At 38.7% G+C, this 19,964-nt stretch overlaps 1 protein-coding gene and 1 non-coding gene across 2 annotated transcripts; both read right to left on the reverse strand.

Annotated features, from left to right (window-relative positions):
* Window positions 1–190: 190 nt before the first annotated feature.
* gmeb1 (glucocorticoid modulatory element binding protein 1) lies at window positions 191–16,144 on the reverse strand. The gene is made up of 10 exons (XM_053638550.1): window positions 16,016–16,144; window positions 14,422–14,571; window positions 11,675–11,709; window positions 9,641–9,762; window positions 7,600–7,703; window positions 6,334–6,482; window positions 6,057–6,188; window positions 5,819–5,956; window positions 5,571–5,693; window positions 191–2,216 (listed from the first exon to the last, which is right to left on the reverse strand). The coding sequence occupies exons 2-10, from the start codon at window positions 14,550–14,552 to the stop codon at window positions 1,528–1,530; spliced, it is 1,623 nt and encodes a 540-aa protein (XP_053494525.1). The 5' UTR covers window positions 14,553–14,571; window positions 16,016–16,144; the 3' UTR covers window positions 191–1,527.
* A 2,899-nt stretch (window positions 16,145–19,043) lies between these two features.
* Window positions 19,044–19,179, reverse strand: LOC128616390 (U11 spliceosomal RNA). The gene has a single exon (XR_008387439.1). It is a non-coding gene; the product is annotated as a U11 spliceosomal RNA (small nuclear RNA).
* Window positions 19,180–19,964: the final 785 nt, after the last annotated feature.

A 19,964-nucleotide genomic window follows, 5' to 3' on the forward strand; every position in this document is an offset into this window, starting at 1 on the left:
ATGTTACTACTATAGTTTTTACTCGTATGGTAAATTGCATAGGACATCTTAAATTTAAGAGTGGTAATTCATGTACAGCAAAAAATAAATAAATAAATAAGAAAGTCTAACCTATAATTCATTCATGATGCTACAAAGATTATGACTAATGCTGCCCCTGTCATTTTTATTTATTTATTTATTTTTAAATCTTTTAGATGAATCTTCAGGCATTAGTATTTGCATAACATTTGGATCTGAAGAGATAATACATTAATGCAAGGTTGACAAACAAGGACTGTTTATTCAAGAGACCAAATCTGAGCAAACAGGAAGACTCTTGAAGCCCATTCCCCTTGAAACATTAGTTGCCTATTTCTGTGCCAACAGAAGGTTAAGATTACGGATTTAATCGATGTAATCCATTTATTATCTTGGCTTTCATCCAAAACCAGGGATCCAGAGAAGAACCCCTAAACCCATTTCACACCATACAGCCTGTCATTTATCATCAGGGAAAATATACAAGACATTTGACATTCTGTCTTCAGTGAAGGACTCAAGCCATCACGTCTAAAAATATTTTTTAACACATTTCTTCATTTCTATATAGAATGCTCACATTCTCACACACACTCTTAAATAGTGCCAAATGCACACAGTCAATTAAAAGAATAGTTTTGTTTTTGTTTTTTAAAAATAATAATAATAATAATAATAATAATAATATAAAAAGAGTGTCAAACATACACAACTTTCCACATACTGAAAATATAATCGATCAGCCAAGCCATGTCTGGTGTCTGAAATGTTTTACTGTTTCAGGGCTGAAAGTAATCCATCTCACCAAAAATAAAGTACTACATGCCTCACATCTTCTGTAATATTATTCTTAAATAAAAGCATTAGTAAAATAGCAGATATTCAACTTTAATATTTTCACATTTAAGTTTAAAGTAGAATTATATTATTATTATTCATATATTTTCTAGATTTCAGGTACAACTCTCCATTCAAATTTTGGGTGGTTAGTTGTATATTATATTAATATAATATTATATTATATTATATGAAAATGATGTACAATTACAAGCGTGGCAGTTGTAAGTCTGCATCAATGTCAGCTCTTGGTCTAGTCCAAGATAGACCAGGTTATATCAAGGTACACAGAGCAAAGTCTTGTTTCTTAATTACAGTTGTCTCTCTTGGCTTGAGTAACAGAATAGAACATAGGTGATGGAAATTCCTAACACTTTGGCACCATGCTAAAGAAAGTGCTCAACAGAATCGTCTATGATCCATACAATAAAATAAAATAAAAATACTGTACTCATTTCTACAAAAGCATATCAAAATGCACGTGCGTTCTCTAAAGTTGATGAAGGAATACTGAAGTTGCTCATACAAAAAAAAACAGATACACAACTTTCAAACTTGGACATGCTGTCCTCTTTTAGGAAAGTAGTACAAAAAAATACAAGTGCAAATGTCTCAGGGTTCTGTGCGTGTATGTGTGCGTGCGCACGCGCATACGCTTTTCTACATAGATCATTCAGATTTGCCTTCAACCTGCATTTGCTCCTCATCTTCTACCACTAAAATCTGTAGGTTGTGAATCTGCCCGTTGGTTTCCAAATGCAGCTCCTCCATTTCAACTTTCATCTCTTTCTCTATTTCTCCCACCACTATTCCACTTCCATCTTCCCCTCCTCCCTCCATCCTTCTCCTCTCTTCCTCTTCCTTGGCTGCTCCACCTGTCTCTGCTGCCATCTGCAGGTTGATCTCAATTGCTTGGCTCTCGTGATCCTGCAACAACACCGTGTTTGCCATTTCCACTGCACCTGCTGCTCCCAGTTCCACCGTACCCACTGATCCTAACGCACCAAGCTCCACAGTGCCCAGCTGTGCTGGCTCTTGCGCAGCCACTGTGCCCACCAATGTTAGGGTCTCTGCCTTGCCGTCATGCTGTGGCATGTGAGTAAAGAGAGTGACCGCACCAGGTGGCTGTGCCAGGCTGGGCAAGGTAATGGGTTGGCACACAGAGGAGAGGGTGATGGGAGAGATGAGTGTGTACTGGGGTGAGTGGAGTGTCAGTGGCTGGAGCACTGTGGCAGAGGCTGGCCGTTGTAGGCGAGGCCGTTTAGGAGCGCGCCTTGGTGGAGGAGGGGAGGACGAAGACGAGACCAACCAGCTCTGAGCTTGCTGCTTCTTCTGCTCCTCCAGCTGCTGTTCCAGACCTAACACACACACACACACACACACACACACACACACACACACACACACACACACACACACACACACACAAACAAACACAGACAGCTGTAATATCATTCCTCTTCAATATTCATCTTCAGTAAACATTTTATCCTGATCAGGGTCATGGTGGATCTGGAGCCTATCGCAAGGGCATAAGGTGCCTAAACGTTTCAACCAAAATGTTATTCATGTAAACATGGTTCTACAACAAAAATGGAGAACCACCATGGCCAAGTATTAGCCAAGTACTAAAAAGCAAAGCATCACCTTGTGATCGTGACCTCACATGTGTAGCCTATAAAACCTCAATATGTCACATTTGTCCTTTGGGCATTCTTGTCCCAGTGTCCCAGATGGCCTAGCAGTCCTCAACTTCATTGTAGAACCATGGTTACATACGTAAAATACCGTTCTACTTCCTTATGTTCTGCACCGCCAGGTTGGTTTCCTTCCAGAACTAGTGGAGAACACATACAAGGGTTCGTAACACTTCCTGATGCATCCCCTGGAGTGCTGACACCGATTTCTTTTTTCCAAAATGTTGATATTGCTCCCTCTTGAGGATGATAGTCACCTAAGTGTGATGTTGAGCTTTGTTGAGAGTAAAATACTGTTACTGCTCAATACTGATCAGAATAATCACTCATACTGTTAGCACTCATGATAAGAATCACTCAGTCTGTTAATACTCAAAGTCAAAGTTTATTTATAGTGCACTTTTAAAAACAAAAAGTTTTTACCAAAGTGCTGTTCAGCCTTGCTCGAGGGACGATCAAAAGTAACTGCTCAGTGGACCTAAGTGCTCGATGGAGCATGTAGCTGTATTAAATCAGAAAGATATCTTGCTGCTAGTCCATTTAACAATTTAAATAATAAAACTAAAATCTTAAAATCAATCCTAAAATGAACAGGAAGCCAGTGAAGGGAGGACAATATTGGTGTAATATGTTCTCGCTTGTACATTCCTGTTAACAGGCGTGCAGCAGCATTCTGTACCATCTGCAAATGTGTTAGGGAGGCTTGGCTAATATCTACATAAAGGCCATTGCAGTAGTCAAAGCAGGTCAAAATAAAAACATGCATAACCCTTTAAAAATCATTAAAAGACAGAAAAGACTTGACTTTGGATAATTGCCTCAACTGAAAAAAACTAGATTTAATTACTGAATTAATCTGTTTATCCAGTTTAAAGTCACTGTCCATAACAACACCCATGGGTTTATTTTACTGTAGGCTTCACATATAGTTTTATAGCACCCAAATCCAGATAAGGGGAGCCACGGACACCCCCAGGTCCAAATACCATGACTTCCGTTTTCCCTTCATTGAACTTTAAACATTTTAAGGCCATCCAGGCTTTAATGTCCTCAAGACAGCCCAACAATGGTGCTATGGAGTTAGAATCTTTCCTTTTCAAAGGCAGATAGAGCTGTGTATCATCTGCATAACAATGAAACAAGAATCCATATTTCCTAATAATTGACCTAGGGGAAGCATGTATAAGGTGAACAAGATAGGCCCAAGAATGGAGCATTCTTGGGGAGGATGAGAATCACTTACGAAGGATAAGAATCACTCAATCTATTGATATTTTACCCTGAGACTCTATTGAGGATAATAATGGATCAGGGTCTGATCTGTTCCTGGTTGAGGGTGACACTCGCTACAAAACCCACAGCATGTGATGACAGCAGTTAGTCTGTATTGTAGAATCTGGTGAAGGTGGATGGTGAAACTCCAATGTTTGCCAATGAAAAACACACCCAAGAGGTGGCCATCAAATGGTTGAATGGTTCTCCCCAAAGCACTCAAACTCCTGGTCAGTGACACATCTCACTGGACAAAGGGCTGGCCTGGGCACATTCTCATGCACAATTGTAGATAGTTTTCGAAGTTTATTAACATAATGCAGGATTAACATTGACATGTTTCCCCAACTTGCCAACTGAGAACTTAATTCACCTACTTGTCTGGCCATTATAATATCCAATAAAAATGTCTTTAAAATGCCTGTCTTAGGTGTAAGCCATTTTATATCCATGTCTTCTATGGGTTCACACAGCAAATTTCTCAAACTGCCTAGCACTAAGTTCAGGCCCCAATGTGGAGTTCCTTTGTGTGAAGATTCACACTACTTAGACATTTCCTTACTAGTTTGGCTGAAGACAATGCTGCCACATACACCTTCAGGGTAGATCCAAACAGAGATGTTACTAGCAGCCTCTGTAAAAGCTCTCAACATCATTAATGCAAAATAAGGGGCTTAGGCCCAGTGTTCTACACCACAGTGAGAAACCTTTATACATACTTGCACATAAGTGGCACATAGATGAAGCAGGTATGTGTCTAACTCCTTGCAAACATGCTAGTATGCTGGGGTTGCTCTCAGGGACCAGACCTATAACTCCAGGGTGTGAGGTCTGATGTCTCTGGGATACCAGTTCCGGTCTGATGCATAGTAAGCATGGGCCCATCAACAGCCTCAGTAATAAACAGAACCACCGTTTGCTTGGCCAAAATGGGGCTACCAACAATACCCCTATCTTAGATTTCACGAGTCATGTGTGAATTCAGCCCAGAACCCCTGTCTTTTTGCAATGTGCTCAGTAGACAACTGTTTGATGTTGCTGTTGATAATGCTTTAATCGCAAAGGGGTAAACCAACCCATCATCAACTGCATATTTTCAAACCCTGTGCAGACATTCACCAGCACTTCTGGTCAACTACAGCCAAATAATAAGCAATTCATGCCAAATGTTTTTCTGAAATGGTTAAGTCATGCATGTCAGAGAACAGATATATTCACCCCATCGCTCCATCTATTTTGTTGCGTTCTTATACTCCAGACATTGTACATGTTAGTAAAGGGCTCCATTCCATAAAGTTCAATTCAAATCACACAGTTTACCTTTTTTTAATTTCCAATTCCAATTGTTGTAGATTACAACAGCTATTTGTGTGGTACTGATACTCATTACTTTAACGTGAGTAACCAGAACAAACACAAACATTGTTTGTTCACGATCCCAGTGCCTCCCGTTATATTTTTAAGTGGACTGTGATGTAATGCAATTTGGTTCAACTTTGACAGTCCCTGCCCCCATGCTCTCTTGAGATTGCTGCAAGTTTGGCCATTATTTTCCTTAATAAATATGAATTGCACTGTTGAGTCAGTAATGCATACAGAACGAACTGAACAAAAGGAGGCTTAGATTATGCTTATGTTATGTAGACATGTCGTTAACATGTCACATCCGTGGCATTTTAACCCCAAATATAAGGGTTAAAAACAGGGAAAGTTTCCTCTGAGAAGGTCTCAGTCATTACTCACTGGTTAACGTTTTGAGGACCTGTTTCTGTCCCAGGTCAGTCATTTGCCGCCGAACAGCCAGGATTCGTTTGATGGAGTCCAGCAGGCCAAACACTTGAGTGAGGTTACTCAGAACTGCTACTTCTGTAAAACAGAAAAAAATCACACCACCCTTATACACAGTATCAAATATTCAATGACAAAGCTTGACCCAGGCTGCCGAGACAACCTTGATATAGTGCTGAGAATGATTACTCCAACTGGCTCACCAACATCTTGTAGGTTAGCCTGGTCAGAGCGAAGCTGTACCCCTCTCAGCATCTCCAGCAGCTCTGTGCGGATGTTACTGACCACTTCTCCCATGAGGCCAACGTCCGCTATGCCTTTCCAGAAGCTTAGTGTCTCCTCTGGTAGATACAGAATGCATCCAGGCAATCATAATACTTTATCATAAGATCTTTAAGAAATATTTTGTAAAAAAGCAAAACATTGTAGCCTGGATCTCACCTGATATCTCTACCCCTTCCTTTTTCTTTGAAGCCTCTACATTAGCATTACACCAGTCCAAAGAGCTTGTCGCGTCCTCTGGCTTCTCTTCTATCACAACAACTTCTGCGCCATTACCCACAGCAACCTGCCCTGGAAAACAAGGAGACAGACAAAGAAAATATATATATATTTTTTTAGATTAAAGAATTAGTTATTTGCAACTTTCTATAAAGTATGGAACGTTTAACAGTCTGAACTAGAGATTGTGATGTGCAATTGCATGTAAATGTCTCACCCTGGGAGGATGAAGGAGTATTGAGTACACTGCTGTCAGGAGGGAAGCGTGTGTTGTTGATCAGGAGGTCGAATTTGGTACTGCGGCAGGTGTTGGTACATAGCGTGCTATGCTGATAGAAATCTAACTGACCCGAGTCCATCATTTTCCTAGACAGCAAGAGAGAGAGAGAGAGAGAGAGAGAGAGAGAGAGAGAGAGAACAACTCATGTCATTCAATATGCACAAAATTATAAAACTGTTTAGGATATGAATTTTCTATTGGTTTACAGAACTGAGTTGTGCAAATCAACAAATCAAAGTTCTCCAAGATAAAGATAAAGCACCTATAGTTACCAGGAGCAAATGTGCGTCCGTTCCCCTTCAGTGAATGCTGCTTTATTTGACAAAGCAAAAAAAGAATCCTTTTCTGGTTTGATTCTTTACCAAAATATCTTCCTAACTACATGCTCCAGAATATGTCTTATATTAGATTTTGATTTGATTAATGTTCAAGTGCAATGTGTGATGTTTGACTGAACCGGTCAGCCAGATTGTATAGCAAAACATTTGTAAATGTTTATATTGAAAATAGTTTTGGGGCATTTTTTTTAGCAACATACACCAATATAATATTTACATACTGTAAACACTTTACTCAAACAGAGCACAAGTGTTAATGTGCTAAAGGTATAATTAGCACCGGAGTTCCAGGAGTGAAACCCGATTCGGTCTTCTGCTGCTCAAGCCCATCAGACTTCAGCTTTGATGTGTTGTGCATACTGAGATGCTTTTCTGCTCAACATGGTTGTAAAGAGTGGTTATTTGAGTTACCATAGGCTATCTGTCTGCTCGGAGCAGTCTATTCTCATCTGAGTTCTTTCATCAACAAGGCATTTCCGCCCACGGATCTGCCACTCACTTGATGTTTTTTTTTGTTTTTTTCCACCATGCTGTGTAAATTCTAAACACTCTTGCGCATTTAAATCCCAGGAGATGTGACACCAACAACCATGCCACAGTCAAGATCATTGAGATCACATTTTTTTTGATGTGAACATTAACTGAAGCTCTTGACCTGTATCTGCATGATTTTATGCACTGTATTGCTGCCACATGACTGGCTGATTGGATAACTGCATGAATGAGAAGGTGCTCCTATTAAAGTATAAGGGTGCATTTTAATTAAAGTTAAATATATGAAAGGTAATTTATGGACATCGATAAATTATCCAGATATAGCTCATTAGGTCAGAATAATTTATTTTAAAAACCTCGTTCTCTATACCTGAGCATGACACCCCCCATTCTGATGGCCCGTTTCCAGTCCTTAAGAGTAGCTTTGCCAGACATATGGACAAACTGCTTAGGGCTGATTAACTCGTCCTCATACTGGAGAGAGAGAGAGAGAGAGAGAGAGAGAGAGAATTGTAAAGCCATAGCGCAATACAGTTTCCAAGCACTGTCGCTTAAAGAGATTACATTTTAAAATTGCATGGTTTTTTTCACATAACAGAGCTGACAGGAGCTTGAGTCAGTGTGACAAAGTGTTGTTTAAGGAAAAGGGATTTGGTTTCTGAATGCAGCTGGGAAAGTAACAGCTTGTTTAATAAGACTCTCAAGCAAGGACATTTCTTATTAGTTGCTAATGAAGCATTCCACATATATACATGTACAGTGCCCTCCACTAATATTGGCACCCTTGGTAAATATGAGCAAATAAGGCTGTGAAAAAGTGTCTTTATTGTTTAACATTTTGATATTTTGCTCAAAAGAATTCACAAAAATACTCTGCTCTCATGGATATCAAACAATTGCAAGCACAACAGGTTTATCAAAGTATATATATTTGTTAAATGTAGGTGTGCAACTATTATTGGCACCCCTATGAATTCATGAGAAAAATATATCTGAAGTATATTCCCATTGATATTTTACATTTTTTAGCACACCTGGGTGACTAGGAGCAGGAAATTGTTCAACCATGACTTCTTGTTTCACAGCAGTATATATATGAGGAAACACATGGGCCAAATTCCCTTAGTCATTCATAACAATAGGTAAGACCAAGGAATATAGCTGTGATATGCGGCAAAAGGTTGTTGAGCTTCACAAAATGGGAAGTGGCTACAAGAAAATAGCACAAGCATTGAAAATGTCCATTTCCACCATCAGGGCAATAATTAATACATTCCAGTCAACTGGAAATGTTATAAATCAATGTGGAATTTTACGTGTGTCTATACTGTCTCAACACACTGTGAAGAGGATGGTTCGAATGGCCAAAAATCTCCAAGGATCACAGCTGGAGAATTGCAGAAGTGAGTTGCGTCTTTGGGTCAGAAAGTCTCCAAAACTACACTCCAAAGTCACCTACATCACCACAAGTTGTTAGGAAGGGTTTCAAGAAAAAAGCCTCTACTCACATCCAAAAACAAACTCAAGCATCTTCAGTTTGTCAGACACTACTGGAACTTCAAATGGGATCGGGTTCTATGGTCAGATGAAACCAAAATAGAGCTTTTTGGCAATAAACACCAGAGGTGGTTTTGGCACACACAGAGAGGTAGCCATATGGAAAAGAACCTCATCCCCCACGGTTAAATATGGTGGTGGCCCTTTAATGTTTTGGGGCTGTTTTGCTGCTAGAGGATCTGGACATTTTGTTAGGATACATGGCATCATAGGCTCTATGAAATATCAACAGATATTAAATGAAAACCTGACTGCCTCTGCCAGAAAGCTTAAAATGGGCCGTGGTTGGATCTTCCAGCAGGACAATGTTCCAAAACGTACATCAAATTCAACACAAAAATGGTTTACTGACCACAAAATCAAGGTCCTGCCATGGCCATACCAGTCCCCTGACTTGAAACCCACAGAAAACCTGTAGGGTGAACTGAAGAGGAGAGTCCACCAGCTTGGACCTTGAAATTTGGAGGATCTGGAGAGATTCTGTATGGAGGAATGGTCTCAGATCCCTTTCCATGTATTCTCCAACCTCATCAGGCATTATAGGAGAAGTCTCAGAGCTGTTATCTTGGCAATGATAAGCACAAAGTATTGACTAAAAGGATGCCAATAATTGTTGCACACCTATACTTAAAGATTTTTTTTTATATAAACCTGTGATTTGTTTGCAATTGTTTGAAATCCATGAGAGCAGAGCATTTTTGTGATTTTTTAACAAAAGATCAAAAGGTTAAACAATAAAGACAATTTTTCACAGACTCCCATGCTCAGATTTACCATGGGTGTCAATATTAGTGGAGGGCACTGTATAAATGACTGATAACTGACATATAAAAAAGTTGATTAAGGCCACTCACCTTGACACATTTGACATTAATTCCTGGGCAAACAAATTTCTTGAACAGAAGAACAGCTTTGCTCTCGCCACATGTAATGGGGTATCCCAGCTCAACATCCTCTCCTGCTGTCAAAATTTCATCTCAAAAAGCAAAAGCAAGCATAACCACTATTACTGATCTGTGCATGACATCCATGTTGAAAAATCTTGGGTGAAACCAAAATGAAAACACTTTTTTGTAGAGGTCGACCGATTGATCGGTTTTGCTGATTAATTGGCACCGATAACAGTTTGCTGGAACTATCGTTCACCCACAAAAATACACTCCGATAGGTTGCATCTGTTGCAGGAGCGGCTGAAAAGGGTCTGCTGTCGTTATGGAGTATGAGAGCGACCTCTAGAGGCGAAATAAAAACTATCAATTTTGACCAATTTTGTTGCGCTATTTGAAGTGTTTTTTGATTCATTTTAGATATCTCTATTTTTATTTGTTATTTGGAGTGTTACTTTTCAGTTCAGTTTGGATGTATATCTTTTATTTACTTTAACATTTATTAGTTAATATAAGTTTTATTTTTGTATTGCTGCATAAATTGTAAAAATTGTAAAGATAGTATGGTGTTCAATGCAAATCTGAATCGAAAAACTAAGTAAATGAACATTTGGTGTGCACATTGTAATTATCTTTTTATATCACATATTAAACACAACGCAGTACAGAAGACCAGAGTCTAGGTATAGTAGGGTTGTCAAACGTACTGGTACTTTGGTACCAAGTTGGTACTAAAAAGAAAAAAGTTGACGATTTCACAAGTACCGGTAGTACTGGGTCAACCCGGTACTGACGTGCTGTTTGACAGGTAGTTCGTTGGGAACTTTTCATAGGTGCACCGTGCAACAAGAAGAGCCAAAGCAGCAGCAGCTCCCACGGTTACCATGGCTGCATCCAAAACCGCATACTTACCTACTATATAGTAGGCGAAATACATGTATTTATCTTGGACGCTCGTTTTCCGCTTTTGGTGCTATTACCGCTAAGTGTGTAAAAGCCACGCCCCTAAAAATTTATGTGCCACTACATTAACCGTGATTTCAGTAAGAGCGGCTGTTTACCTGCAGTATTTATTCAAGCAGTTCAAGCAGGTGAGTTCAAAATTATGGTAGCGGCTGCATTATGAATGTTGTAGCATAGTTTAATTCCAGTGTATTATTGCAAGAATTACATCCTCATTTTTGCTTACTTCAGGTTAGCATACACGCGTTTAAAGCTAATACGGTCAGGAGTCCTTATTAACCATTTAATGCTTTAACTTTTATTGGGGTAAAAGAAATGGGAGGACATGATGGGGTTTACTAATTTTACACACTAGAGGCTTTTTGATGACCTATATGAAATTTACGTATTAGAAAATAATAGAGGTGTTGCTAGCACTGTTTATGTCTTTAATATCAGTCAGTCAGAAAAACATTTCTACTCTTGTCTGGATAACTCCTAGTAGCTTTAATAATGATATACTTGTATACAAGTATACAGAATGGCATTTTTTTTTAAAAATACATTTTATGTTGATATTCAACTTTGTTAATAAAACAGTATGTTGTTTAATTAGCATGTTTTTGTTTTTTGCTATGGTACCAAAATTGGTACCAACTACCGTGGAATATTTACTGGTATTGGTACCGACTACTCAAATTCTGGTACCGTGACAACCCTAATGTATAGTGTATGTTTATGGCTTTCAAGCTTTTAGCTACCATATAGTGTGAAAGATAAGAATTGTTTTAGCTATGACTAGTAATTTCTTTTATGACAAAAATTATTTGGAAATTGTGGACCTTTGATATTTCATGTATTTCCCTTTTCAGACATATTTACGCTTTAGGCTGAAAGAAGAAGGTGCCCATTTTTGGACATTTTCAGCTGAAAATTTTTAGCATCCGAAACCTGAAAGGCGGAATGTGAATTTTGAAATCATACGAAAGCTAGTTAATAGGTTACTATATCATTTAGTTGTAATTTACTATGTGGGATAGCATAGTACATATGAACTACCTGCTGTAACTGTCTCTCCTCCATTATCTTCAGTCCTGTAGACACACACAGACACCCACATACACTTAAATCAAGGCCTTTGTTGAATTACTTAGCTACATTAGCCTTGTAACAAAACTAAAGAAGCAAATGTCACACAGCATCCATGCGTTTGATAATTCCTCTATATAATACATACAAAATCTTACTGATGTATACTTCTGCGAACATGTGCAGATGTGTGGACTAGGGAGCAGTCTCCAAGAAAATAAAAAAACAAACCACTAGCCATTCCTCTAGCCGTGGGTCAATGTCAAGGCTGCATTTATCAGCCATTACATCACGTACACCTGAAGGATTTTCTAAATGCAGCTCGCGTTTTGGAGAACTCCAAGCAATGAACTGGTGTATTCCTCCAGAACGTACAATCCTTGATGCGCCGTTTGGCTTTTGAAAAACATTTTGAAACTGGTGGAAACACTGGCATAGGTACATGGCCTTTTACCTGCTGTATTAGCATTAACATGTACAGTGGTGCTTGAAAGTTTGTGAACCCTTTAGAATTTTCTATATTTCTGCATAAATATGACCTAAAACATCATCAGATTTTCACACAACTCCTAAAATATTGCGATCCAATATTGCATAACTGTGAGTGGCAAAAGTGTGTGAACCGTTGCTTTCAGTATCTGATGTGACCCCCTAGTACAGTAATAACTGCAACTAAGCATTTCCAGTAATTGTTGATCATTCCTGCACATCGGCTTGGAGGAATTTTAGCCCATTCCTCAGTACAGAACAGCTTCAACTCTACGATGAGTTGGGTTTCCTCAAATGAGTTTTGATTCTGATTTTTTTTTTCTGATTCTGAACTGCTTGCTTCCGGTCCTTCCACAACATTTCTATTGGATTGAGGTCAGGACTTTGACTTGGCCATTCCAAAATATCAACTTTACTCTTCTTTAACCATTCTTTGGTAGAATGACTTGTGTGCTTAGGGTCATTGTCTTGCTGCAGGACCCACTTCCTCTTGAGATTCAGTTCATGAACAGATGTCCTGATGTTTTCCTTTAGAGTTTGCTGGTATAATTCAGAATTCATTGTTCTATCAATGATGGTAAGCTGTCCAGGCACAGATGCAGCAAAACAAGCCAAAACCTTAAGACTACCACCACCATGTTTCAAAGATGGGATAAGGTTCATATGCTAGAATTCAGTGTTTTCATTTCTCCACACATGACACTTCTCATTTAACCCAAAAGGTTCTATCTTGGTCTCATCAATCCACAAAACATTTTCCATTAGCCTTCTGGCTTGTCCATGTGATATTTAACAAATGGAGAAAAGCAGAAATGTTCTTTTTGGAGGGTAGTGGCTTTCTCCTTGCAACCCTGCCATGCACACCATTGGTCTTTAGTGTTCTCTTGATGATGGACTCGTGAATATTAACATTAGCCAATGTGAGAGAGGCCTTTAGAAGTTATCCTGGGTTCCTTTGTGACCTCATGGACTGTTACACATATTGCTTTTGGAGTGATCTTTGTTGGTCAACCACTCTTGGGGAGGGTAACAATGGTCTTGAATTTCCTCGATTTGTATACATCTGTCTGACTGTGGATTGGTGGAGTCCAAACTCTTTAGAGATGGTTTTTTAACCTTTCCAGCCTGCTAAGCATCAACAGCTCTATTTCTGAGGTCCTCAATGTGTTTTCAATCAATGGGATAACAATAAATAAATGACCAAGTATAATATTTTTGTCTCATTTGTTTAATTGGGTTCTCGCTGTCTATGTTTAGGACTTACGTGAAAATCAGATGATGTTTTAGGTCAAATTTATGCAGATATATAAAAACATTTTAAAGGGCTCACAAACTTTCAAGCACCACTGCAAGTAGTGCACATTATTATCATAAAACTGAATATATTTATATTACATTACACTTAAATCTGCATCACTGGAACCCACTGGGAGCAGGCAGGACTGGTCAAATTTTCTGTGGGAGCGGACGGGTTTAGTCAGAATTCCTTTTGGACTGAGTGGGAGGGGGGAGTTAAAAAACCAGTCCCGTTCACAAGTCTAGTGTACACTAATAAAATATTTACAACTTCCCCGTAAAAAAAAAATAATAATACAGTAGAAAACGGAACAACGTCATAATATCTGATTTTTTAGTGCCAAAAAATTTCCATTAGCTAACATATTCCTAGTGACTCAAAAGTGCTGCACATGTTACACTGCCTAAACCAGTAAACCTCAAAGTGCTGCTAGTCTACCTAGGCCTCCATGATTGTTTTATGGAGTCTTTGTACACTAGTACTCTCCTACTTCAGCTGCATCCTTAACATTGATAGACCTACTTGAGATGAGAGAATGGATAAGAGAAGCAAAGTAATAGATGTGATTAAAAAATGACTTATATACATTGTATTTAAGGTATAAACTACAGTAATATTATGCTGGAGAGCTTTGTTTTGCCTTCTGTTTTTAAATGAACACCTCAACTAACACCAATTGGCCAATCTCCAAAAGAGAAGACACTTAGTGTGTACCAAAAGAGATATTGTCGGATATTGTTTCCTCCTTGTACCATCTTAGGCAGCTTTTCCTTGCCACTCTTAACTTTAACTAGCTCATTTGGGCCATATTTTTGTCCCAGTTTGACTGAATTGAACACTAGTGCATTTGGAATATATTTATGTGAGGTTGCTCTTCACATATCTATCCACACAGGTAATTTGAATAGATGTTCTTGAGCAGGTGACCCACCCAGATGTGACGGGCTGCAGCTGAAGAATGACTTGTGTCTTGTTTGAATCACCTGCTGCAACCTCCTCTTCGTCAGTGGCCTTCATCACCACTACGTCTCCCATGGACACGGTCACCTCTGTCTCCGCCATGTCCTTCCTCTGGGCCACACTGGTGAAGAAGACAAGAGAGCCATTGGAAATCTTTCAAACATTACAAAAAAGCTTTCGGTTTTAGGGTCCATTACTTTTAATTTGCGAGAGTAAAACAACACTGAGCACATGTCTGTTACAAAGTGAACTGTAGTACATCTCCTTCGTTGCTGCGGACTGCCAAAACTGACTTCGAAATAACCAAATATTTTTGGAGCGTGAGACTACAGATGCCCGCATGGTGGTGTCCCACGGTTTGATCCTGAGCTTGGGTGTGGAGTTTTGCATGTTCTCCACATGTTTGAAAGGGGTTTCCTCTGGGTTCTCCGGTTTCTTCCCACCTCCCAAGAACATTCTGGTAAGTGGATTGTCTTTAATAAAAATTTCCCGTAACTGTGAATGAGCATGCCCTGCTGAAAAAGAAACCATCCCAGAAGTTCTAATGGTTTCTACTACAAATACTATTTCACCATTTTAATCAGCTAACCATTAAAACCATTACCCATCCTTAATGGTATCCACTTGACATAACATGCCCCCAAGGCAACAAATGACCAGTAGAGACTCACAGGCACCATTACAGTTTCCATTAAAACCAATACAATTGCTATTATACCCATTAAAAGCATTACAAATTCCATGAGGGGTTCTATTGTTTGTTTGTTTTTGAGCAGGGTGTGAAGGTGTCCGGAGATGGACTGGAGTCTAAACCTGGGTGTATTATAATACTTGCAACAACAAAAAGTACTAGCTACTATATGACCTTTAAAAAAATAACAATTATATAAAATAATGACTGGATTACTGTTTATCAACGTCACTTTAATTCAAATGTCAAAAGACTGTTAACCCCTATTTGTGCACGTTTTTTTTTTTTATTTGCTGTATCTACAACTCTTGGATTTGTGTTTAATACAAGTATACTGAAATTTCTGTGCGTTGGTGATGTGATTGAGATCTTTTTTTCACCGTGCTTGGGCCGTCACTTAGCTACCAATGCTAGCTAGTTGTTCAGTTCGTTAGCAAGATTAAGCTTGTTAGTTAGCCAACTGTCGTGTTAATGTGCCTTTACGACTGCCTTGCTATTCTATGTTAGCATGCTAAGCTAAAATGCGTCTTTCGGAGCTTGAACGAGGGTTTAAAAACAACAGAAGAAGAAGCCTGCGTTGGCCGACTGTGGGAATGAACCCGACTTAACGTCAGAACACGCATTTACGTTGCGTGTCGCCGCTTGTTTCTGAACGCGTACGTTACGTTCGGCTTTTTTTTGTACGCCTCGAAATGACGTGTCCCCGTGCGGCGGCACGCACACTCCGCAAGCACGGCCACGCAGCTCCGCCATGCCGGGGGGCTGCAGAGCCGAGGCCGGGGCGACCATAAACTCCACACAACACCCCGTTTCACAACCACTGTAACGTTATGTGGTTTTAATATAATGAAGCCTGTCCTTTTGTCCGCCTTACCGTTCACATCGACGTCGGACGCATCCTTTTTTTTTTTGCCCCCCCAGAAAGCCTTGTGAGCATGCGCAGTTATGTCAGGTTCAGACTTCCTGGTAGAAGCTGAGGCTCTGTCTACGATCTACAAACCTTTGACAGGTTTTCAGGGACATTATAAAGTGTCCTAACTCGAAGCAAACGGTTTATGTGTGTGTGTGTGTGGGTGTGTGTGTATTTTATATATATATATATATATATATATATATATATATATATATATATATATATATATATATATATATATATATATATATATAGACTACAACAAATAGAAAATGAGAATATACAGTATAATATATAAAATAATAATACAAGTAAAAGAAAAAAAGAAAAAACACTATGAGATCATCATACAAATATCGTAAAAGCTTCACATAGAGACTTAGTACGTTTTGCCTTACTATTTTTCAATCCAAGTAGTAACTCGATATAATTTTTCATATCTATCTGAAATAACAAAAAGATGGGTTTTCCTTTAGCCCATTTCTGTTTATGTATATGGTATTTCCACATTTAAAAAAACAACAAAGATTAACAATAAAGGCCACATTTGGTGGTAATCTTTGTCTATTATTTAATACAAAAAAATACTTTTTTCCAGAAAAGTAAACTTTCATGCCTAAGCACTTACAAATAAATTTTCCAAATCTATACAAAACATTTTACTCTAAATGCATTAAAAAAAAAAATAAGTGAACAACATTTTCTTTCTCGGTCCCACAGAAATCACATTTAACATCTACAGCAGTATAAAGCCTAAGGAAAAAGTGTTTTAACGGGGTACACCAGATGAAATATTTTAAAATGTACTTCTCTCAATGTTGGACATTATTATTATTTTTATTAATAATTAATAAATGAAGATGAAAAACTGTCACATAAGAATTGCAAAGAAATGACAACAACAACAACAACAATATGTAAACAGAAAACACACCTTACAACAGATTATGTTGGACACTTCATGCACTCAACGGTCACAGTTTTGCTTAAGTAGCAGAAGAGGGGCGTGGCTACCAGCGCTGACGCTGACTCAGATTCGCTCAGAATCATAAAGGATCATGTTGGCCATAAAAGGTAACAGTGACATACATAATAAAATGAAAAATTCATTTTCATTGTCTCTGGATATTCTGCTAAAGCTAGCGGCGTCGCATTACATGTTTGAGGACATTTGCCATCGACTGGAAAATGGCTTATAATTTCGGTTAGTAAAAAACTGTTTGTGTCCCATTTGAGACAATATTACCCTACTGAAATTCATACACTAGGTGGTAAAGTACATAGTGTAAGTGCATAGTGTATAGTACATCATTTGGGAGACTGCTATGATTTGCCACGGTTGGAGTGTAAGAACTTGAGTGTCCTGAACAGAGCCCTGACCTCAACCCCACTGAACACCTTTAGGATGAACTGAAACCCCAACTGCACCCCAGATCTCATCATCTAACATCAGTGTCTGATCTCACAAATCCCCACAGCCATGATCCAAAATCTAGTGGAAAGCCTTCCCAGAAGAGTGGAGCTTATTATAACAGCAAAGGGGGAATATATCTTGAATGGGATGTTCAGCAAGGACATATGGATGTGATGGGCTGGTGTCCACAAACTTTTGGTTAATAAGTGTGTGTGTGTGTGTGTGTGTATACACACATGCTTTCTACCCTTTATTTAACATTTGGGTTACATCATATTTACCTAATAGTGAATAGTGATGTGTCCTTCATGAATGAGTCTTTAATATGACTCGAGGAACAACGAGAGAGAGAGAGAGAGAGAGAGTTTAATTATATTCTGTTGAAATGAACGAAATGACTTTAAAAAAAGATTCGTTCATTTTGCTTAAACACTTGTTTAAGTCTACCGTTACTCAGGCCCTGTTTACATTAGTGTGTTTTCATTTTAAAACGGCGTTGTAAAATGAAAACGACCCTCTACCACACTGGTGTTTCCGCGGTGTTTCAGAAATGATCTCCGTCCACACTACATGACCGAATACGAATGTCACGTGACCATTCATGCACACTGGGCATGCGCATAGAAGAGTTGGTTGCTAGTCCAAACCAGCGTTCCATGTAGGGCTTACGCCGCTTGAAATGAGATTTGTTGCCGATTTCCTCTAATCATAGCTTGCCTTTTGCTCATGCAGGCAGCTGCAGTATTATAAAATACAGAATATAACTGCACAATGGCTACTAAGAATGACAACAAAGCCAGTATTGCCAGCTTGCAGTTCAGTCTCCGTGTTGTTGTGTATACGATCACGGTAGCGTAACGGTCATATGGTAGGGGCTTGACGAATCAGGGAAGGATACGCAATAATCCAGAAGACCCAATCAGGGCACGAATGTGGGCAAAGCCACGCCTTCGTTTTCAAAAGTCCTCGTTTTAGAAGATCGAAAACGACGTGGTGCACCCATTCAAAAAAATAATAATAATTAAATAATTAAAATAAAATTATATATAATATATATAATATATAAAATTATATATAATAAATAAATAAATAAAATTTGTGCCACCCTTCACAAACACTAATGCTAGACAGCGTTGGCTACATAAGGGTAAAGTTGATGGTCCAGAAGCATCTTCTGTCCATATTCTTTTGCATTACACAAGCATCGTCACACGTTATTCATTAGGATCAAACACACGCATACGTTACGCAGACTAATGTTGACGTGCTGCTGACTATAATTTTTCTTATTATTATTATGCGTGTGTGTGTGTGTCTTATTATTTCTGTCTGTGCTATTATTTCAGACATCAGATATTTATGATATATATTAAATGTCTTATACACATTTTAGCATTTTAGAAATGTTTGAAGGATTTTTACACGGCACCACGGCTGGGAAACACTGGTGTAGATGACAGGCAAAAACGTAGCAAAAGTTACGCGTTGCGCTGGTGTAAATTGAGTCTCACAATACTCAACGTAAGTATGTTTATATAACAAAGCTGATAGAGCTATCTGTTGTACAGTAAAAATTGGGGCGCCGAAACAAACGGTTATCAACAACCCCGGTTTTCAAAAATTATGCATCCGAAATCTCTTGATAGCGATTCCGCAATAAGGACAGAAATACCCTGCCCTTACTGTGTCAATCACGACAGATGCCCTTTTTAACTCGCTAGTTTCTGCACATCAGAGGACTCCAAACACACCCAGTGTCTCGGGGACGGTAGACCTATTTAACACGTACCGTTTATTGCACACGAATTCAATAATGTGTTAAATCTATGACTAATAAAGTGTGTATACACCCAACACTTTTTCTGTGAAACCAGTTTGTCGATAAATAGAATGATATCGGAATTATGTACACGAGAAGAGTATTTCTCTAAACGAAGCAAAGCACTATGGGATATTTGGTTCAACCAATAGGAGAGAGAGAGCCAATAGGAGAGCGTCATTCTCTCATTCTATGCTTTCAACGTGACCAAGTAGAAAACTGCTTTATAACACAGATTTAGAGAGCTTTGCTATTTTTGTAGTCATGTCAAAAAACATTGTGCACTTATTCATTTATTCTGTGTACCAGAATATGTCCAAACATCGAATTATAGCGGGTATTATTACACCAAAAGCAGTTTAACATTTATAGGGAATGGAGAAAGGCACCATAATAGTTCTTGGGTGAAACCGTGCCACCACAAGGGGTCAGTATTGGCATTTAAAACAGCTTTATTATTTATTTATTTTTACCACTAGAGGGCTCTAGTGCCAAAAAGTATGCCAAAAGAATTTGGACATCTGACCCAAAATGTTGCCACAAATCTTCACATACACACACACAATTTGCTATACTGTCTTTGTATGCTGTAGCATTACAATTTCTCTTCACTGGAACTAAGAGGTCCAAACCTGTTCCAGCATGACATTGCCCAAAGCGAGCTCCATGAAGACATG

The sequence above is a fragment of the Ictalurus furcatus genome, chromosome 12, assembly GCF_023375685.1.
Source record: "Ictalurus furcatus strain D&B chromosome 12, Billie_1.0, whole genome shotgun sequence".
Classification (NCBI taxonomy): Eukaryota; Metazoa; Chordata; class Actinopteri; order Siluriformes; family Ictaluridae; genus Ictalurus; species Ictalurus furcatus.